Here is a 20,606-nt window from a genome sequence, read left to right as displayed (position 1 = left end):
AGTTTAATATGCTCCTATCAATGCAATAGTTTTTTTTTAGATTCAAAAAGAATGTATTTGGTGGAGATGATGAAAATGACAATGTTATTAAATTTTAAGAGAAACATAAAAAAAGGGAAGATAACGTAAATTTTGGAATTCTGATAAAAGGATAATTTATCATTAATTACTGTATATATCGCAAGGAGTAATTTACCATTTATTTTAGAGAGGTATGGTAGAGTTTACCTATATATATATAAGAAAGCTTTCAAGTATACCGATGTATTAGTGTTTTAATAAATTTTAACTGTCGAGTGATGTTGCAAGATTTTAGCTTATCTATTTAGCAAATTTTGGATTAAGGAGTACTCAGATCAATTTTAGAATAAAGATTCAATCCGGTTTCTGTCCATCTTTACAAAAGACAAGGTAATTTTTGTAAAAAAAAAAAAAAGACACTTCGATTCTCAACATTTGTATTGAGTCAATATGACCCCTATTAAAAAATTAGTTAAATAATAACAATAATTATATTTGTGGGAGGTTTTATTTAAACTCCCACAAAAAATTTTTTAACAATATAATCATAATCATTACTACCACCACCTTCTTTATCTTTATCAATATTATTTTTATTTCTACTATATTTTTTTGTGTAACCATACTTTATCATTATTGTTATCTCATTGACCGTTATCATTACCAATACCAACATCATCAACATTAATGTTCTCATATTTTAGTTCCTTTTCGATGTTATCTTTTTCTTTAGAAGCATTTGTACTATAATTAATTTTTTTTTCTTGCGACATCATTTCCAACGACGTCGTTTTCCACTTAACCACTACTCGGTGAATTTTTTTTAAAAAAAATAAACTTATTAATAGTTTTTAAAAGTTTAAAACCCCTCGCAAATTACAAATAAAACTTCCCACAAAATTAATTTTTGTTATTATTTAATAAATTTTTTAACAGAAAAATTATATTGTTCTAAAATAAAAAAATTAAAATCTAAAGTGTCCCTCTTTTTTGAATAAAAATTACTTTATCCTTCGTAAAAATATACAAAAATAGAATTAGACATTTTCGCTCAATTTTATGGAGCTTCTAACTTTACTTTCTGATAACTTCATTTGGAAACATCTTTGTGGATTAAATTGTGGGTTTGATTACCTTAGTTACATGATGAATATATAATGATTTTGACACTCAAATTAACATAAGTATTAATGTAATTCGATGTACTTTAGTTTATGCATTTTTTTCATGGTTCTTCATGTCATGTACATTTCACTTAGTCACTTACACTTTCAACATCTATTATAGTAAGACTCAATTTAGTAGTAATGAATATATATAATATAATATAATATATGCAATAATATAGTTTCTCCAACATTATCAATAATACATGCATGATCCTTTCCTGTGTCTAGTTGTGATCAAACAAAAAGTTATTGTTGCTTAATACAAGCTCTTTAGTCTCATCTATTCCATAATTATCCAATGGATTTTCTTCCAACAAGGTACTACTTTGTTTCTCTGTCCCCACATTACCCCTGCCACCATTAAAATGCATAAACTTTTGTGCATCTTCTACCCCACTATAGTGGTAATTATTATGATTATTATTTGCAACTATATGGTCCACAAAGGTACCATAATCATAGTAATAATCATCACCACAATATCCAAGTTGTTCAGCTGGTTCTTGATGATAATTCTGATTATCAATGGTGTTATTATCCATATAAGATTCTTGTTGTTGAGATTGGAAGATGATAGAATCAGAAGAAGTAGAAGAACTACTATTGGCATTGATGATAGGATCACTTGATGATGAGTAAGAAATAATGGACTCATGAGGGTGGTAGTAATAATAAGTGTCATTATTATTATTAGTGGCGGTTGTGTTTGATATGAATGGTGGAGGAGATGGAGATGGAGGAGAAGGAGAATGTTGTGTTGATGATGAATTTTGGAGGATGGACAAAAGGGTAATTTGGGGATGAGGCTTATTATTATTATTGTTCATTGTTAAAGGGTCCATCATAATTGGCATCATCTTTTTCTTAAGCTTGGTATTCCAATAGTTCTTGATGTCATTGTCTGTCCTTCCTGGCAACTGAGATGCTATTATTGACCATCTGCACTTGCAATGTATTTGTGTTAGCATTTGTTTTTGTGTCAATGCAATTAGTTTCAAGATAAGAAACATATAACTTACCAAAATACAGAACTTATAATAGGTCATTACTCACTAAAAATGTTTCTATTCAAAGTTAATAATTAAAATAGTTAGATAATTTAGCATATTTGACTGATCTATTTAGTATAAATATATATTTATATATTAGTTATTATCATCTTCACATAAACATATTTTCGTACGATTCATTTTTATATTATTAGATCTAAATTTAACTAACAACGAATTAAAAAGTATGTATATATGTGTTTTAAAAGTCCTTTTTGTTTCTTATAAAATTAACAATTTGTGATTTTGATTTGAATAAAAAATTTTATTTTTTAAAAAGAAGAGTTTAAAAATTAATATTTTTTTATTTTTTTCGATAAGTCAAGTATTATGCTTAAAGCGTGATGAATAAGATATAAAATTTTATAAAAAAGTTAATTATAACCAAATTCTTAAAAATGATGAGATTGAGTGAGTCTAACTCAACCTAAAAATTAACTTATTATGAGATAAAAAATATTTCATACTTATAAATTATATAAAAAATATTATTCTTAAAAAATATGAGACTTGTAATACATCTAAACTCTAATATCACAAAACTATCTTGTCTAATAAATTTGTTTATATAACATATATTAATTAAGATCAACTTGGATTAAATACTTAAGGGCAGTGAATCTTAATTGCTAAGTTATATATTGTACAAGTAGAATTACAATACAAACCAATTTCACTTTCTAAAATCTTTTTTTATTTGATCCTATTTAAAAAGAAAGGTAGCCAAAACCATTATTTTAAAAAGAATTGTACATGTGTAATTGTATAATCTTTAGATTTTGAAGAAATAATTTTTAAAATGTTTATATGTGCAATTTTATTATTATAATTATTATTGACTATTAGCTTTTGTTGTTACTTTTAATTTCTAGAAAATTGCCTCCCTGTGTCCTTTCTTGAATTGAAAACTATATGATGCATGATTATTTATGTGGAAGTGTATGTCTAAAATCTAAGGTATATATATATATATATATATATATAGATGGAAGTGGAAACATTAAGTGGAATAATGGAGAATAATAATAATATATATACCTGCTTCCAATACTGGCAAAGAGATAGCAAATCATTCTATCTTCATCTTCAGAAAACTCTCCATGCTTAATATTGGGTCTAAGATAATTAAGCCATCTAAGTCTACAACTTTTCCCACATCTTTTCAAACCTACAACAACACATAATTAAATTGATTATATATTCACATATATATATCTAATTAAAAACACAAGAAAAAAGAATAATATACAAGTAAAATATAAAACTAATTAAGAACTAACCTTGTAAATTAAAGAGATTAATATTACTATTATGACTTATTTGTTCACACACTACTTATTAGTAAAAGATAGAGATATAATAATTTATGCATATTTTTTGTTAGCTCAATTTTTTGAATAAATAATTTTAAGATATGTTATTAAATTTTTTATAACAAAAAACTTTAGAATTTGATTTTTAATATCTAAAAAAAGAAAGAAATTCAACATAAAACAGATAAAAATATACAATCACACTTCAAGTCCACTAAAGAAGAGTTTGTAAAAAAACATATTAAAAATATTAAGTTAATTAAGCTTTTAAAATAAGTATAATTAGTAAAAGAAAAACTAATTAAGCTAACCGAAACTCATATAATTTTAAGTAAATTTAAATACTAAATCTCAATAATTCAAAAACTCAATATATGAGATCTAAATTAAACTAGTAACTTATAAATATTTATGAGTTAATTAACTTGAGATCTTAATTACCAGCTTTTTGTGGGAGAGCAATCCAGTTTCCTCCAGTTCCATGTTTGTCAATGTATTCCTTGAGCTTTGCATCTTCTTCAGGACTCCATGGACCTTTCTTTACATTTGCCTTGTCACAACATGGAGCTCTTCCCATCTCTTCTCTTCTAGATTATTTGTGCTTTAATTTAATTTTGAGACTCTCATCAAATTCTCTTAAACACATATGTTTTTTATGAAAACCTTGAGAAAAGTACAAAGGCTATCTTGTCATCAAGAAATAATGGATTAATGAGTAGTAGAGCTATATATATTTATTGGATAGGTGTATTAATTAGGTCTTTAATATATAATATTATTTTAATTAGTAAGATATATAATCGGACAAAACTTTGAAAGGTGGTTCACCAACAAGGAAAAAAAGTTAAAATAGTTATTCATAGAAAATACATGTACAGCATAAGTCAATGTGAATAATTGATATCACTATTTTATATAAGAGTAATGATTAAGAGTTCAGTAGAAAATCTAAATACATATGTAATTTTTCTAAAAAATAAAAAGATGTAAAAATAAAGAATTCTCTTTATTTAAAAATTAAAAAAAAAGATAATTAAGAAGTCAAGTTAAGGTTTTCAATTATTTTATATTCTAAAAACATAATTTAACAGCGTAATAATATAAATTAAATCTTTTAATTTTTTTAGTATATTCAATACATTAAAAATATAAAAAATTATTTTTTCCATAAATTTTAATAAAATAGACACATGTTATCAAGATATATATATATAAATAAATATAGGGGCCCTTTTGGAAGGGAAGTCTAACCTTCTATTGCACCTAAAAGTATCCAAAGTCTGCTTCCAAGTTTTAACTTTCATAGAATATAGAACTCGTTGGAAATGATGGTACAGTAATTAATAATGCTACACATTTTCAACGTATTGACAAATTGCCATTAAATAAGGCAAAATGTATTTTCATTTTTCAACATTATACTATATTATTCATCTTATAGTATTCAATTTACTATCACAATTTAATGTCATCTCTATTTTGATGTAGTTAATTACTACTTTATGATATCTTACTCTTGTAATATTATTATGGAGGTTTATTACATAAAGACATAAAAAATGTCTTTTTTTTTTAAGACGTATACACGTGTCATATATGATTGGACATTTTTATTAAACTGGTTAATAAGCTATTTTTTAATAAATCAAAACAAGAAAAAACAGAAGCACCAACAACACGAACAGCGACAGTACTGCACCAGAATTATTGCAGAAAGAACTTAAAATTTTGGTTGAGTGAGTTTGACTTTGAATTCAAAATTCAAAGAGATAGTGATAGTGATTCACGAATTGGGGATGGGGTGGGTGTTGGGAGTGGATTTTAGAGAGTAGATCGAACTATTTTTTACGTCAGTTTTTAGTTGAATCGATTAGATCGGTCAATCTGTTTAATTTTTAAAATATTGATTATTGTTATAAAAAATTAGTTTTATTCTAATTAATTAAAAAATTTAAAGAAATTAATTCATTAAAATGTCCAATAATATAACAACACATAAACATCTTTAAAAAAAATATTTTATACAACTTTATAAGAGCATTCCCCACTATTATAAAGTCGAGACCAATTAATTATATTATAAGATGTTTATTTTAGGCATTATTTTTCAATCATTGTGATATATAATATTTTGATACTATTGTTAAATCTTAGGTTTTCATTTTAGGAACACCGACCTTTCAAATATTAACCTCTACATATATGAATGATTAGTCATCTATCATCTTATTTGAAATTCTCCCAAATCGTAAGTCAAAGTTTATATAACCGACGTGGTGTTATTAATGCCTCAAGTTGAAAATCTTAAGTTGGAGTCTTTTTATGATTTTTCAATTTTCGACTAAAACATCAACTTCATTTTGACTAGGTTATATACCTTAGTTACTATGTTATTTATGGACTAAAATCAATTATTAATATAAAATATATATTAAAATATAAAAAATATATTAAAAATGAATTAAATAATACATATATTTATACACAAATATATTATATATAACTAATTTTAATAGCTGATTTTAGTGTATAAATAATATTTTTATACTTCAATATGTGTACGATTCATTTTCAACAATATTTTCCAATCAAGAACATGTGATACTTGCAAATTGTTTTAAAAGTTCAACTTAGAAGGAAAAATTTATGAATAATACTCCAAATAAAATGATAAATTAGTGCATTTTTTTAATTTAAAAATTTAATAATCCTCAACCATATTAATTAACTTTTTACAGAAAAATTAAACACAAATTTGACACACTTTAAATAATATTAAGATTTAGTTTATCTAAAAGATAAGTGACCAATTTAACAATTTTTTTGTTAGTGAATAATTTTTCTAAAACAAAATTATTGATTAGAGATGAATTTAGAATATCACTCAAAATTAAATTATAATGGTGGTTTTTTTTTTGTGATTTGCAGCAGTTTATAATCGCAACAAAATCGAACTTTAACTATTTTTCAATAGGCATTTTTTAGTACGGGAGTATTAATTTTTGCAATAATTTACAGAAACTATACTGATATAACGGCTGCTGTTCAAATATTTTGCGTCAAATTATATAGCAGCGGTTTTAAACCATTGTGATTAAAAAGTAAAAACTAATTTACTTTGAATAAAAAATAGTTTTTCAATATATATATATATATATATATATATATATATATATATAGAATTACAGGAAATTTCATTATTTTTAACCTAATAATTTGATCAAGTTTCATCGATAAATTCACTGGTTTTTTTAAATACATTTACAAGAATACTAAAGCTCTATTTTATTTTGGAAAAAACAAACTCTCAAATCAACAAAACATTATTGCTACTTTACATATACTCAACTAAGGGGAAGAACCACTGAAATTGCTCGTTTTAGATGAAGGAAAATGCATACAATAAATTATTCTGAATGGAAATGCATAGAATAAAGCACTAATTGACCCACACAAAAAAAGTAGGTTCACGAGTCTTGGATCAGAAAAGTAGTATCTTATCATCACAACAATCTCTAGGTGTTTTTCTCCATTGTGTTAATGTGTTATATTGGATTCTTCATTCATAATAATTTGAAAAAATAAAAAATAAAAAGAGGAACCACGAATCAAAAGTTATTTTTGATGGTGCATATTATTATTGCCTTAAGGTGGGGGCGTGTTGCAAACAAGATTCTGAATTTAAGCATATATAATTCTAAGCGTGTTATTAGTTTTATAATTTTATTCATCTCTTCCAACACTTTAAGCAATTATTAGATAGATAAATTATATGAATAATGAATGAGCTTATATTTTAGTATATGTCACTACTAGAGAGTCTAAAGCATTAGTTAGTTAGTTTTATATTTTAACATATCATTTCATGTAAAAAGCTCTGAGTTTTTTTTTTTTTTTGTCAAGTGGATTGGATAGCCTCCAAAAAACTTTGAGTTTGAGAATAACCTTCCTAAACACATTTTTATTTCTCTATCAAATATATGCTTTTGGGAATTTTATTAACTTCTTGGGCCATGAAGATTTCTTTTGTGCTGGATTATAAGTAATGCATATTAAAGTTGGGCCATAGTCTTGGGAATTTTATTAACTTCTTGGGCCATGAAGATTTCTTTTGTGCTGGATTATAAGTAACGCATATTAAAGTTGGGCCATAGTGTAGAAATGAACCTAGCCTAAACCTATTTATTTGGGTTAGGCCCAAACGCAAGTGTTGAGCCTAACAAGCCCAACAGGTATAGTCTTCATGGATACAATACAAACAAAAAAAGTGTCACGTCCAAAAAAAAAATTTAATAAAAACTTCAGAAGTCTTTTTCTTAATTTTGTTTTGTCGTTAATTTATTTTATAAAAAATTAATAAAAATATTATATATAAATAAAATTTAATTATCATATATTTGTGAATAAAAAGGTATATTATTTAATTTATTTTTAATATATATTTTATAACTAATTTGACTATTGATGTTATGTATATATATAATACGCTTGAATATTGATATATCAAGTTAAATGTAGCCGTAGAAAATTAGTCATAATAGACTAATAGACCAAAATAACATTTTGTTGGACCCAAAAATAAAACAAAAATATTGGCATCTGCTGTATGTGTTGAGCTGCAAGAGTAACGAAGTGTGTGAAGGCTGGACAAAAGAATGATGATGATTGATAAGAACAGGCACAGTGGCAGTAATGTAAATAAATAGAAAAAAGTAGTGTGTGTGTGTGAAGCGTGATTCATCATCATCTTCTTCATCCGTTGTGTGTCCGTTTCTTGTTCACTGAGCTCAGAACTCAGAACTCAGAATTAGTAATGGCCACACTTCCCTTCTTCCCTTCCTTAATTCCTTCTTCTTCTTCTTCTTCTTCTTCTTCTTCTTCTTCTTCTTCTCCTAACAACCTTCACCTACTTCATCATTCCTCAACTGCAAACTTTCACCTTCACGCTTCTTCTTCTTCTTCGGTTTCTGCTACTACGAACCACAACACTAAAACCACAAGGTTTCTTTCTAATTTTCTTTATTCATGCTTTCGGTGACAATAACTCAACAAGATTAGCTTTCTTATCGATTCAATTCTTCTTTCTTTCTTTCTTTCAGGACTCGCAGGAGAAGTCGGAGGCTCAAAACCGACGCCGAGATCTGCAACGATATCCGAGAGTTCCTCGCCTCCGTTGGCCTTCCACACCACCATGTTCCATCGACCAAGGAGCTCCTCAGCCACGGAAGGTTACCGAATATATATTCTTCTCTTTTCTTTTTCTAACTTCTTGAAAAAGAACAAGAACAGGAACTCAAGAATGAACTCACCAGCTGAAATTTTCAGTACTCAGTTGCTTAACTGTCACTATTATAGAAATGTCATCTTGCATGTTGCTATGTTGCGCTTCTGCACTCTTAGTTTAGATTATATGTTAAACTTAATTAGGCTTGCTAGTCAAATTGGTTGAGATCTAGTAAGGTTACAGATTAACTTGATTACTATTGTTCATTAGCTTTTGATGCATCGACTTTAGTGTTTTTGGTTTTCTTTTGTATAAGTTTTCGAGCCGTTGTGTTTATAGGAACGACCTGGCAAACATTGTCAGACGGAGGGGACATAAACAAATTGAGGAGCTTCTCACGAGTTCATTCAATGCCAATCTTGATTCTGAAACCTCTTTCGATGAGAGACCGGATTCTGCAGATGATTGCCGAGGTCTTTTGACAGGTCAATTACATTTCTTCTTTGTGAATTGAATTGACTCTTTCCTTAATCATAATTGATGACTTGATATATAATACAATTTAAAGGTCAGAATGGGAATGTGGACAATTTGGTTGATGATGTAACGCCATCAACTGAAGTTTATTTCCGGAATAATTCTGGTAGTTTGGACATTGATTCGACTAAAACTTTAGATGAATGTACTTCCACCCCTGTAGGATCCTCTGCAAATCCAATGATGGATAATGGCATTAGTGAGCTGACAGATCACATTGAAGTGGTCGACCCTGTAGAGGAGGGTTATTTCTACCACACTGAAGTGGCTGTTGCAGATAATGATTTCAGTAGTTCAAGGGAAGGCCTTTCTGCTAACTTCAGTAATCAAAGTTCCATCATGCCTTTAGAAATTTCTGGTGAACAACCATTTGGGTCAGAGTATTCTGAAAATTCGGAGAGTGAGCAGAGTTTAGTGGGAAAAACAGTTGGAGACACAAACTTACCCTCCCCAGTTCTTTCCATGGAAAACCATTACAGTAGTTCATTTAATGATTCCGAGACTGTTGACGCTGAAGAGTACACGTGTGAATTAGAAGCTTTAGATGACAGCAATAACAATACTGCTGAAGATGTTCGCTCATTCTTTGAAGTTTCCACTATGGAAAACCTATCTGTTGAGAACCAAGGTGATTCAGCTCATTCTGCTGGGAGCAGTTACATAAATGTAGACTCTTTGGCCAACTTGTCTTTGGAGGAAAAGGTTGCAAATTTTATTCAGAATGGAGATTTAGATCCAGTTGAAGGTAATTCTAATATGGAGATTATATCTTGGTCATCAGTGTTAGTTTATATTGGACCAATTAAGTTGAAGAATCATTTCTATCTTCAGTACAAATTTTATGAACAATATTCTTTTGTTGAATTTGGACAATGCGAGTCTTCTTGTTTGATTCTTATATCACATCTCTACTATTTCAGATGGGTATGATTCCCAGGAAAATAAAGTGAATATTGGAGCAGAAGCTGCTGTTGATATGCCCCTAGGTATCCTTCCACCTGAAGACAATAATTCCATGGCACATAATGGGAGCTCATTGACATCCCAGCATGTTGTTCCATCTGGAACATCAAATCAGCTCTTTGGGTTAGTATATGGATGCTCATTGCCAACTAGGATTGTGGGAAGTTAACTGGCTTTTACATTTTATTTAAGCCCTTTTGTTCCCTTGCATGCAATTATACATAGGGATGAGCAGATGCAGCATGTGGATCTAACTACAAATTCTGATGAAGATTTGGATGCTGAGGTCTTTTTGCTCCTACAGTGTTTATGAATTCTCTATTGATTGCCATCCTTTTGTAGTCTCACTTGTTTTCTTCCATATGTTTGCCACACAGGTTTCAAACGTGCCAAATCAAAGCGAGATAAACTATCTCAAGTTCATGCTGGTAGTAATTGTAAACTTGTTTTATAGTTTACATTTGTATATGTCTTGGGAGTTCTATCCCCCTCCCCCTCCCCCCCCCCCCAAAAAAAAATATGCTTAAGAATAGTTGTAGCTATAACTTACCATGTTATTTTTTCTTTTCATTTTCCATTGCATAGTATCAGAAGGAGTTGGAGCTGTTTCGGCTGAAGGAACAGATCGTGAAGGAAAAGGTAGATGAGCTATTTCCGAGAACCATGCTAAAAGATATGTTTTCCTCTTTTAAGTTTGGATCAAGCTTGTTCTTTGGCTGGGCTTCTGTTACTATCACATTTGAAGTATTATTATTATTTTCTTCTAGCAAAAAAAAGTTGTTTCTTAATGGGTTTGAAATTAAGTTTACATCAGGCCAAGTTGTGTATCTCAAATCTGACAACATTCTAGATTCTACTTCTTGTTTTTGTTGAAGTACTAACAAGATCTTAGCTTGCTAAGCAGCTGAACTATGTGTGGAACTTATTATCATATGGATGTAAAACAAATCATGTTTCCCAGATCTACTTTTTAAGTGGAAGGGAAATATTGATAATACAAGTGATTTCTAGATTTCTGCACCACTCTCTTCAATTTTTAGGTGTTACTGTATCCATTACTCACTCAGCAGCATGTTACTTTTGCTTTCAGCTTGCTTTGTCTGTCCTACAAACCAAGGCAGAGGCAGAAATTGACAAAGCCAAAAAAGTTATATCTGAAAAAGATGCAGAGTTACACGATGCTGAAGAAAGTCTTACGGGTCTCAAAGAGGTATTGCATCTGCGCGGTTCATGATTTTTAATATACAAATATTTGGAGCATCTCGTCTCCTCTTGGTGTACTATTTAGCTTGTACATGTTAACAGTGTTCACCATGAATAATATTAGAAAATTGGAGAGTATTAACTGGGAAATTATAAATTGTTCCCTAAACTCATGGTTGTAAACAAAGTCTTAAGGAGCACAACATAAGACCACTGGATCCCCAGTATTGGTGTAATTAAAATTTATGTACCTTTTGGCACTGTTTTCCATTATATTTCCAGGTTCAGCTCGAGTTCTGTTGCGATGCTGAGGTTGTGGAGGTTGCTGGTAGCTTCAATGGTTGGCATCACCGAATCAAACTGGATCCTGACCCGTTGGCTAGTGCCTCAGACTATGGTGGATCAAGGTTCTAAAGATTTCAGTGATACATATGTCTTGTGCTAATGCTCAATTCTAAATTAGAATGTTCAACTAGTTACTATTAACCCCAATTACCGATTTATTTTCTGTCATCCAATAATAATTTTCTTGTTGATTGCATAGTTTGTTGATTTGCATACCTTCATCCTATAACAATATATTATAACATCATTAAACTGTTTCTAAAATGTATTTATATGTGCTGCTCATTGTATAATATGCAGGAAAATACGTTTTTGGTCAACAACGCTGTGGCTTTATCCTGGCGTGTATGAGGTGAGTGCATCATCTACTAGTGTTTTGACATCTGTCTTTTTATTCACATCAGGGTTAGTTGCATTACTTCTAGGAGGAGCATTTCTTGATAGTACCATATTTATCGTTACATAACCTATTTTTTGTTGCAGATAAAATTTGTTGTTGATGGCCACTGGAGATTAGATCCTCAACGGGAGTCTGTATCAAGAGGTCACATATGCAACAACATTCTAAGAGTAGATATATGAAGCATTTTAGCTGGTCACAAAAGCTACATGTATATACAAAAAGGTACGATCAAGACATGTATATACGTGTCTGAACTTTAATACTGCAGTTGTTTCTGAAATTGGTAGTGCCCTAACACATTATAGTGGACTGTTGTAGGGTACATAAAATCAAGACACTGTTTGCTGTGAATTTCTGAACAATCACTGACAGCAATATGGACAAAAGGGGGACACAACTGACAAGCATGCAAGAATGAGCAGAGAATTTTGATCGTGTATCTTAATACATACTAGCTAAACGCAGTTTGTACATTCACTTTAGGTCTATTAGAAAGATTAAGACATCACATCATCGCGGACTATGCATGAATTTCTTAGGAACTAGGTTTAGTTTGGAAGAGTCTTAGCTCCAATTTTATGCGCCATCGTCATTGTATCAGACTATCAATCAATTAGAAGAAAATGTAGCTTCCTTTTCTTTTTAATCCTACTTTTCCTTCAGTTATGTTTTGTTTTTTTTTAAGTCTTTAAAACCACCCACGAAAAGAGGTTAAAAAAGTTAATTTTGCCGAGCTCTGTAAATTTAACATATGATCTCTGTTCTTGATACCTAGACTTCGTTTCATACAAGAACGAATTTAGCTAAATAATTGCCATTCAAGTAACAGTATAAAACACTTCAATATTGGTATATTTTTCTGGCATGTTGTTGATATGAAAGCCCAAAAGGAGGGGAGCGTGTTGAAACCACGTGGAAAGGTGTTGTTTACATAAAAAAGCGTGTCTCTTTCCACACCTTTCCACTCTTGTCTCTCTATCTATCTTTCCCCTTTGAGCTTTTCCAGTGTCACCAAATTCACTTAACAACGCACAGTACAAGAATCTCCTCCTTGTTCTGTTCTCATCCCTTTGTTTCTAGAAGACATGGCCATGGTTACTGCTTCTTCTATTGTTGGTCTCCATCCTATGTTGGTTTCACCTCCTTTATTCCACTGTTCTCCTCAACTACCACACCTTCACCTTCCAACTACTCATTCTTCTCACCTTTTTGCAACAAGACCTCTGCTTCGCCCCCACAAGTGTTTTGTGACAAAAGACGACTTTTCCATAATCCATAATGGAGCTGAAGCAGAAGGAGAAGAAGAAGAAGAATTGGAAGAGAAGAGTGAAACTATCTTACATTCCTTTTCTCCATTGCCACTACTGTTTGCAGCTGCTCTTCTACCCGGAGGTACTTACTTCAATCCCCTCTCATTCTTAATTCAAAATTGTCAACTTTTAATTTGGATATGGAAAAAGTTCAATTCTTTTTCATAAGTTTAAAAATTGTGTTAATGTTTATAGCTGGAGCTGTGAGTTCTACATTTGGGCCATTTGTTCAGCTTGTCAAATCATGGAACCTTCCAGATTGGCTTGTGCATTGGGGTCACCCTGGCAACATGGTACACTAACTTTCCCACTATATATACACATTGTAAAATAAATCTTGTTATTATAGAATTTGGTTATGAATTAACATATCCACCATTTAATTTCAGGATGCATTTGTTTGTCTCCTCTTATGTATTTCTTGAAAAAAAAAAATTATCCAAGCACACCATTTTTCAATAGTTTTAACTATATTGGTCACTTGCAGGCAGTTGTGCTCTTTGCTATGGGTGGCTATGGTACCTATCTTGGTTTTCGCATTAAATATTCTGATGATGTGGTATGATGTTCTCTCCAATTTTACAATTTTTCATTGGATATCACTATCTAAATTTACTATTATGATGTATATGAACCGCAATTAGCTTTGTGTTTATAGTTTTTATGTTGAATGTTTTCAGGAAGAAAAGGCTAAGGCCAAGGACTTGCATCCAAAGCTTTTAGCTGGTATGTTTTTCTTCTTTGCTCTTGGTGCTACCGGGGGAGTAACATCTCTACTCACATCAGATAAACCCATTTTTGAGAGGTAGTCAACAACCATTATTGTATCTTAATCCTTAAGTTGAAGATTGCTGGTTAAATTCCATGTCTTTATGCATTTTTCATTTGGAAAAAACAACAATCTGATTTTGCACTTGTTAATGTTGTTACCTTTGTTTGCAGTCCTCATGCTGTTACAGGTGCTATAGGCCTTACTTTGTTGACAGTACAAACCATATTGCCTTCACTCTTTGAGGTGATGCTTATTTCCTCTGAGCTTGAATTGTATTGATTTCCTCTCTCCCCCGGGATTTGCGTTGCTTTCCCATTTTTCATTGATTTTAGAAACAGCTTCCCTTGTTTTTACACTTTTCAGCACTTACACGTTTAATTCATTTGAGTAATTGCAGGGAAATCCTGGACTAAGGAATGTTCATGGTATCTTGGGAAGTGGCATCATGACTCTTTTTCTTATTCATGCTGCCCTTGGACTTCAATTAGGCCTCAGTTATTGATTACAACTTCTTCCAACATGTATTGTTATTTGAAGTTTTCCTTTTGGTGTACATTCTTTTTGTATTATTATTTTTTGGGGGGGCTAAGGTTTTCTCAATTACAATTGAGAAGAATGACTATCAGGATTTTATGTGCTCTTCTATTATATGTTTGTGGAAAATAAAACGGCACACATAATTTTTGCCCCTCATTACTTAATATAGGGTGTTGTAATATCTGCACTATTTCTTCCAAGTTGTACTTGTTTCAAATGTTGAGCTCTTATTCAGTTATTAGAGAAGAAAGAAAAAGAAATTGAAAACCTTAACAACTTCTGTTTATTGTTATAAATGATAGATCTAATGTGCAAATATTGACATTATTTCAATAGAAGTTGAAGCTATGTTAGTTTGCAGAATCTGATGAGTGTTTCATGAAGCTCAACCAATAACCGAATTAACCTTTTCATATAATGTCAAAGAAGAGGGTAACAATCCATCTGTTCCTCAAAATGTTAATCTATATCAAACACCATTTTTGATACATTTATGACCTGCCCAAAAGATTTTAGGCCCATGTTGATATCCCTAAGCATCAACTCGGTGGCTTTAGCTTCTGGATGAGACTTGTCACCTGCCACAAACTTGTGAAGACCTTCATTCATTTCTACATAGCTCCAGCCAGGTGGTTTCTGAATTCCAACTTCATCAATTTCTTTTCTCACACTTGCAGCTTCTTCATGCTGCGCTGCGTCGGCTAGCATGTTCGACAGCATCACATAACCTGCGCCATGATCATGCTCCATCTTAAGAAGCTCTTGTCCTGCAATTTTTGCCAACTCCACATCTCCATGTAACTTGCAAGCACTTAAGAATGCTCTCCAAATCACAGCATTGGCCTTGAAAGGCATGTTCGAAATTAAACCATACGCTTCGTTCAAATGACCAGCTCTTCCAAGAAGATCAACCATACAGCCATAATGCTCCATTTGAGGGTTGATACCATAAACACTCAGCATGGATTCAAAGAGGTTCAAGCCATCATCAACTAGACCATTATGGCCAAAAGCACACAAAAGTGCTACAAATGTGACCTCATCTGGTTTTAGACCCAATAACTTCATTTCTTTGAACAAAGTTAAAGCATATTCACCATGGCCATGATGAGCAAGACCAGAGATAATGGAATTATAGAGCAAAGTAGTTTTCAAACTATCACTTGTTTTGTTGAATATATCCAATGCAGTGTCTATGCTTCCACACTTGGCATACATATCAACAACAGCAGCAATGAATCCCCCGTCTTGAGAATCGGGCCAATTCTTGGCAGCATAACGGCAGTGGATTCTTCTTCCCATATCAAGTGCACCTAGTCGCGCACACGCAGAAAGAGCAGCAACCACAGCAACCACATCTGGTTTTAATCCCAAATCCTCCAACTGCACAAATAGATCCAATGCCTCTTGGAAATACCCAGCATTAGAGTAGCCATTGATCATTGCTGTCCAAGAAACCAAATCTCGATCATCCATTTGGTTGAACAATCTTCTAGCAACCTCAACCTCGCCACGGCGTGCATAGGCACTCACCACGGATGTCCAAGCCGCAACAACACTATTACCGCTCCTCACCCCACTCTTCATAACTCTCTCAGCCATATCCAAGCACCCACATCTCGCATACATATCAACCAGTGCATTCATCACCACATCATTGGAACACATTTTCTTGCATGCCAAGCAATGCACCTGCTTCCCTATTTTGAAATCTTCCAACAAATTACAAACAGAAAGCAAAGCAACAATTGTGTACTCATCAACCTCAATTCCGAAAACCCCCATCTCCTTGAAAACCCGAAACACACATCCTACGCGACCCGCCTGCACAAATCCACTCATCATTGTGTTGTATGAAACAATATCTCTCACAGGACTTTCATCAAACACCCTGCACGCATAAGGGGTTTCTTGCAAAACACAATACATATGTAGCAAAGCATTCACAACAAAGATATCCGAAACACACCCATTTTTCATTACATGGCATTGAACCTGGAAACCAAGTTTGGGACTCAACAGACGCGCACACGACTTGATCACAAAAGGGTAAGTGAAGCTATCAGGGGAAGCAGGAGCATTGAGCATTGACCTGTAGAAAGTGATGGTGTATTGTGGGGTGTGGCTATAAGAGTGAGCTTTGACCATGGCATTCCATAGAAAGGTGTCCGGGGTGGTAACTTGGGAGAAGACAAGGCGACAATGGTGCAACGAGCTCGAGGAGTTTAAGGAAGCAAAGAAAGAGATGAGTGATGTTTGGACAAGAATGTCGTGGTGGCAGCCATTGAGGATAACGTAAGCATGGATTTGGAGTCCTTGTTGCATGGTTTTGCATGATGATAACAAGGCTTTTATTTTGAGGGATTGGTTTGTTAATAGCTGCCTCTTCATGTTCATACAAATGCCTCTTCAATTCTTACCAGCATTCGCAAACATCTAACTCAACAATGAAAATATGAATGTGTTAAAATATAAAGTTTACATAGGCAACATTTTGTTTTTATGTTCATTTATTTGAGAGATTCGCTTAGTTAAGAGATGCGTGTTATCAACCATTTTTAACGTGATTGGTGCATCAATCAAACCTATCATATGCAGAATTTGAATAAACAACAACGAGCAATGCTAGGGGGCAACAACTTTTGTGATTTGTAGTCATCAAATAGCCATCAATGATGATTTTAATGGTGTGAGATTTCATCTGATGACTCACTTTTCTTTGCTGGTTACATGCTGGCCAGAATTTAACAAAGTTGCTGGCTCCTAGACTTTTCCAACAACTTATATTAAACAGCTACTTTTGGTTTCACATCCCATTAAAACATAGAGATTGGTCACTGAATATTAAGAAGAATCCGAACTTGTACAAAATTATAGTTAGGCAGATAAATGCTTAATAGCAACAACTAATCTAAATAAAGCTTGTCTGTGCTGCCAAGAGAATCAATCATGCTATGGTTTTGTCCATCAATCTGTAATGTGTTTCCCTCAGCTTCAATCTGCACAAACAAAACCGTGCGCAACATTCTTAACTTGAAATTTATAATAAAATTACCTGTCATCTAATCATAGAGACCCCCATCATGCCAAAAGTCCACAAGAAAATCCACCATATCCTGCATAAGTAGCATAACCCATTAATGATTAATACATACACTTCATATAACTTGTACCCATGTTTTGAAGAGTAAGGGAGAAGCATCTGATCTGAAAGGACTTACAGCTAATGGAATTGGCAGTGGAAAAGCTTCTGTAGATAAAAGCATATCCTCATAACTAGTTGTCAAGCTGTAAAAAGGATTTCTCCATAACATTAGGGTAAGCATGTAAACAAAAATTGTAAAACAAATCTAATCTTATGAAACTACCTTTCTTCCCAAATAGAGAAGACTTCATATTTGATCTAATACTAGGAGGGCAAAAAAATATAAACTTAATTAAATAAGTTTTTTGGCACCGGAAGTATCGATATACCTCATAATTGAATCTTTCAGTGATCTCTGCAATTTTTTAGACTGATTACCAACCCATTCCTTCCTCATTTGATGCCAAGCTATCTCAGCTGCATGAAAACATAAATATACTTGAGGTAAACAATGATGGCATTTAATAGAGGACACTAAAATGAGTATCACAATAGTTGTTAATTAGAGATCAATTATAAAAAATCCATTTTCTTACATATAATTTACTAACAAATATATATTTCTTAGTTTGCTGTTTTGAATCAAGGATACAGTTCTCAATATGACATTCAATATAAACTAAACTAACAAACATAGAGTAAAGACAATATACATTAATCTCATACTCGAAACCTAAAACAAATAGGAAGATCTTGAATTAGAACCAGAATTGGAAGCAAGGACAAAAATACCATGGTTTACAAAAATATCTTTCTTCTCTTTGCTTGCATCAGCTGAACTATTTTCAGTGTGATTCTGATGGGAATTTGAATTGCTACCATTGTTCTCCATCTTCTATGAAGCAGTCAACCATGCCTTTTAAACCACTAATCTGCAGGCAAATGATAGATAGATATAAATAAAGCACTCAGTGAGGAAGAAACCCTTCACCAACCACCAATGCTCAAAATTCAAGACAGCTTTGACTTTATGCAATAGAAAATGCAGGGCAATATGTAACTCAACATGCATCTCACTCTATGCTTCAAGCTCCTTCGGTTACAATGCATCACACTCAAAATTTTCAGCTTCCCAGCTGAACTCACTTTTCTTTTTTGGATGAATTCTTAAATAAAATTGCACCAAACGCAATTAAATGCATTATAATCCTTATCCTAAACCAACTTGGGTTGGTTAGTGGTCAGCTCACTCGTCCGCTTAAACAAGTGTCAGGTTACGAATCCCGCCTTATACATGGCCAACGACAGACCCTTAAATGAAATTCAGATCCAAGACGAATTAGTCCTTAGTCTGTCGGGCTGAGAGATAGACAACCAACAAAAATAATCCTTATCCTCAAAATCAAATGGAGTTCCTAGTTCACAACTTCGCTAACACACTGAACAATAACCGAATAAAACAGAATAAACTAACTAACTAACTAACAACCAACTGAACAGTGAAGTGTGATATTTTTTAGTGCAGTTAAGCTCCGAAAAAACGACGCCGTTTTGGTCAGAGAGTAAAACCTTAGCAGTGAAGAGAGCAAAACGAAACTGAAAAAGAAGAATAAAACGGAAACGAAAGGATCGAGAGAGACCTGTTGTTGTTGGTGCAGAAAGCTGCATCTCAGAGGAACAAGACAGTGTTTGGAGTTATTATTATTCTTAGGGAAAAGGAAGGATCCTTCGGAAGATTCCAGAACTTGAGCGAAATATTAATAGGATAACAACATTAACAACATTAACGAACACTTGTTTCCACCACCTTCTCAAAAACTGACACCCTCAGCTTACAGCTACAATTTTGTTAGATTTAACTATTTTACAGTTACATATTTTAACTACTATGTTTATGAAAAAAATTAAGTATTCTGATATGATAGTTTCATTCTTCTAGTAGATATTTTTTATTAACCTATTTTATAGTGTATCAAAAGACAAAAAGTTCTATGTACCCAAAAATTTTAGAACAGTGGAACTTATTTGACCATTTTATGGGTAAGTTTGGCACTTTTTAATTTAGACGTGGGAGGGAGAATGGTGTAGAACACAGATATGGAGTGTATAGGTGCTTTACGCAACTGTGGTGTCAGGAGCCAAAATCGGACGGTCCGATTTTTGAGTACACAAATTGGAAGGTCCGATTACCTTCACCAAAATTTAAAATTCTTCTTCCACGGACTGTCCAATTACCTTCGTCCCTGTTTCAGAAAAAGTTGTTCCCATATCCATGTCTAGCATCCACATTTTCCACAATAATACACAACACACATGCTTCTCATATCCAAAAAAAATGAGCCTAAGTTTGGATGATTTTAGCTCTGCTAAATAATGGCAAACAAATATGTAAGATATGGGTCACTTGGTTACATGCAAACAAATTCTTCAACTACCAACTGACAATAACATCAATGAATGCAAACAAATCAATACGTAAAATGGGGACAAACGAAATGATGCATTAGATATATTTATTAGTATCAAGGCTATGTTTTTGTCTGGATTATCACTGAAAACTACTCAACACCAAATTTTCTTGTTTATTTTAGAGCTAAAATTGGAATGAAAGAAAAAAAATTTGAATAAAATAAATTTAATGTAATTTTAAATAATCCAAGCTAATGTCATTTCCT

At 32.2% G+C, this 20,606-nt stretch overlaps 4 protein-coding genes across 5 annotated transcripts; 2 read left to right on the top strand and 2 right to left on the bottom strand.

Annotated features, from left to right (window-relative positions):
• Positions 1–1,318: 1,318 nt before the first annotated feature.
• LOC112728945 (uncharacterized) lies at positions 1,319–4,252 on the bottom strand. Its single transcript, XM_025779303.3, has 3 exons — positions 3,994–4,252; positions 3,278–3,407; positions 1,319–2,129 (listed from the first exon to the last, which is right to left on the bottom strand). Exons 1-3 carry the CDS (start codon positions 4,127–4,129, stop codon positions 1,415–1,417), a joined length of 981 nt encoding a protein of 326 aa, XP_025635088.1. The 5' UTR covers positions 4,130–4,252; the 3' UTR covers positions 1,319–1,414.
• A 3,805-nt stretch (positions 4,253–8,057) lies between these two features.
• LOC112728942 (protein PTST homolog 3, chloroplastic-like) lies at positions 8,058–12,873 on the top strand. Of its 2 annotated transcripts, none has more exons than XM_025779301.3 (13): positions 8,058–8,553; positions 8,652–8,780; positions 9,116–9,261; positions 9,477–10,058; positions 10,234–10,399; positions 10,502–10,562; positions 10,654–10,704; positions 10,862–10,915; positions 11,367–11,486; positions 11,762–11,886; positions 12,125–12,176; positions 12,308–12,449; positions 12,546–12,873. In XM_025779301.3, exons 1-12 carry the CDS (start codon positions 8,366–8,368, stop codon positions 12,404–12,406), a joined length of 1,773 nt encoding a protein of 590 aa, XP_025635086.1. In that variant the 5' UTR covers positions 8,058–8,365; the 3' UTR covers positions 12,407–12,449; positions 12,546–12,873. The 2 variants fall into 2 exon arrangements, with proteins under 2 accessions (XP_025635086.1, XP_025635085.1); XM_025779300.3 differs by having other exon boundaries at positions 8,090–8,553; positions 9,345–10,058.
• A 61-nt stretch (positions 12,874–12,934) lies between these two features.
• On the top strand, positions 12,935–15,046 carry LOC112728944 (uncharacterized). The gene is made up of 6 exons (XM_025779302.3): positions 12,935–13,619; positions 13,733–13,830; positions 14,025–14,096; positions 14,218–14,342; positions 14,480–14,552; positions 14,707–15,046. Exons 1-6 carry the CDS (start codon positions 13,313–13,315, stop codon positions 14,809–14,811), a joined length of 780 nt encoding a protein of 259 aa, XP_025635087.1. The 5' UTR covers positions 12,935–13,312; the 3' UTR covers positions 14,812–15,046.
• A 193-nt stretch (positions 15,047–15,239) lies between these two features.
• On the bottom strand, positions 15,240–19,868 carry LOC112728941 (pentatricopeptide repeat-containing protein At2g22410, mitochondrial-like). The gene is made up of 6 exons (XM_025779299.3): positions 19,572–19,868; positions 18,724–18,863; positions 18,321–18,408; positions 18,068–18,134; positions 17,902–17,962; positions 15,240–17,282 (listed from the first exon to the last, which is right to left on the bottom strand). The coding sequence occupies exon 6, from the start codon at positions 17,241–17,243 to the stop codon at positions 15,306–15,308; it is 1,938 nt and encodes a 645-aa protein (XP_025635084.1). The 5' UTR covers positions 17,244–17,282; positions 17,902–17,962; positions 18,068–18,134; positions 18,321–18,408; positions 18,724–18,863; positions 19,572–19,868; the 3' UTR covers positions 15,240–15,305.
• Positions 19,869–20,606: the final 738 nt, after the last annotated feature.

This window comes from Arachis hypogaea, chromosome 12 (genome assembly GCF_003086295.3).
Source record: "Arachis hypogaea cultivar Tifrunner chromosome 12, arahy.Tifrunner.gnm2.J5K5, whole genome shotgun sequence".
Classification (NCBI taxonomy): domain Eukaryota; kingdom Viridiplantae; phylum Streptophyta; class Magnoliopsida; order Fabales; family Fabaceae; genus Arachis; species Arachis hypogaea.
Note: the sequence above shows the minus strand (reverse complement) of the source record. Positions and strands in the feature narration are given on the sequence as shown.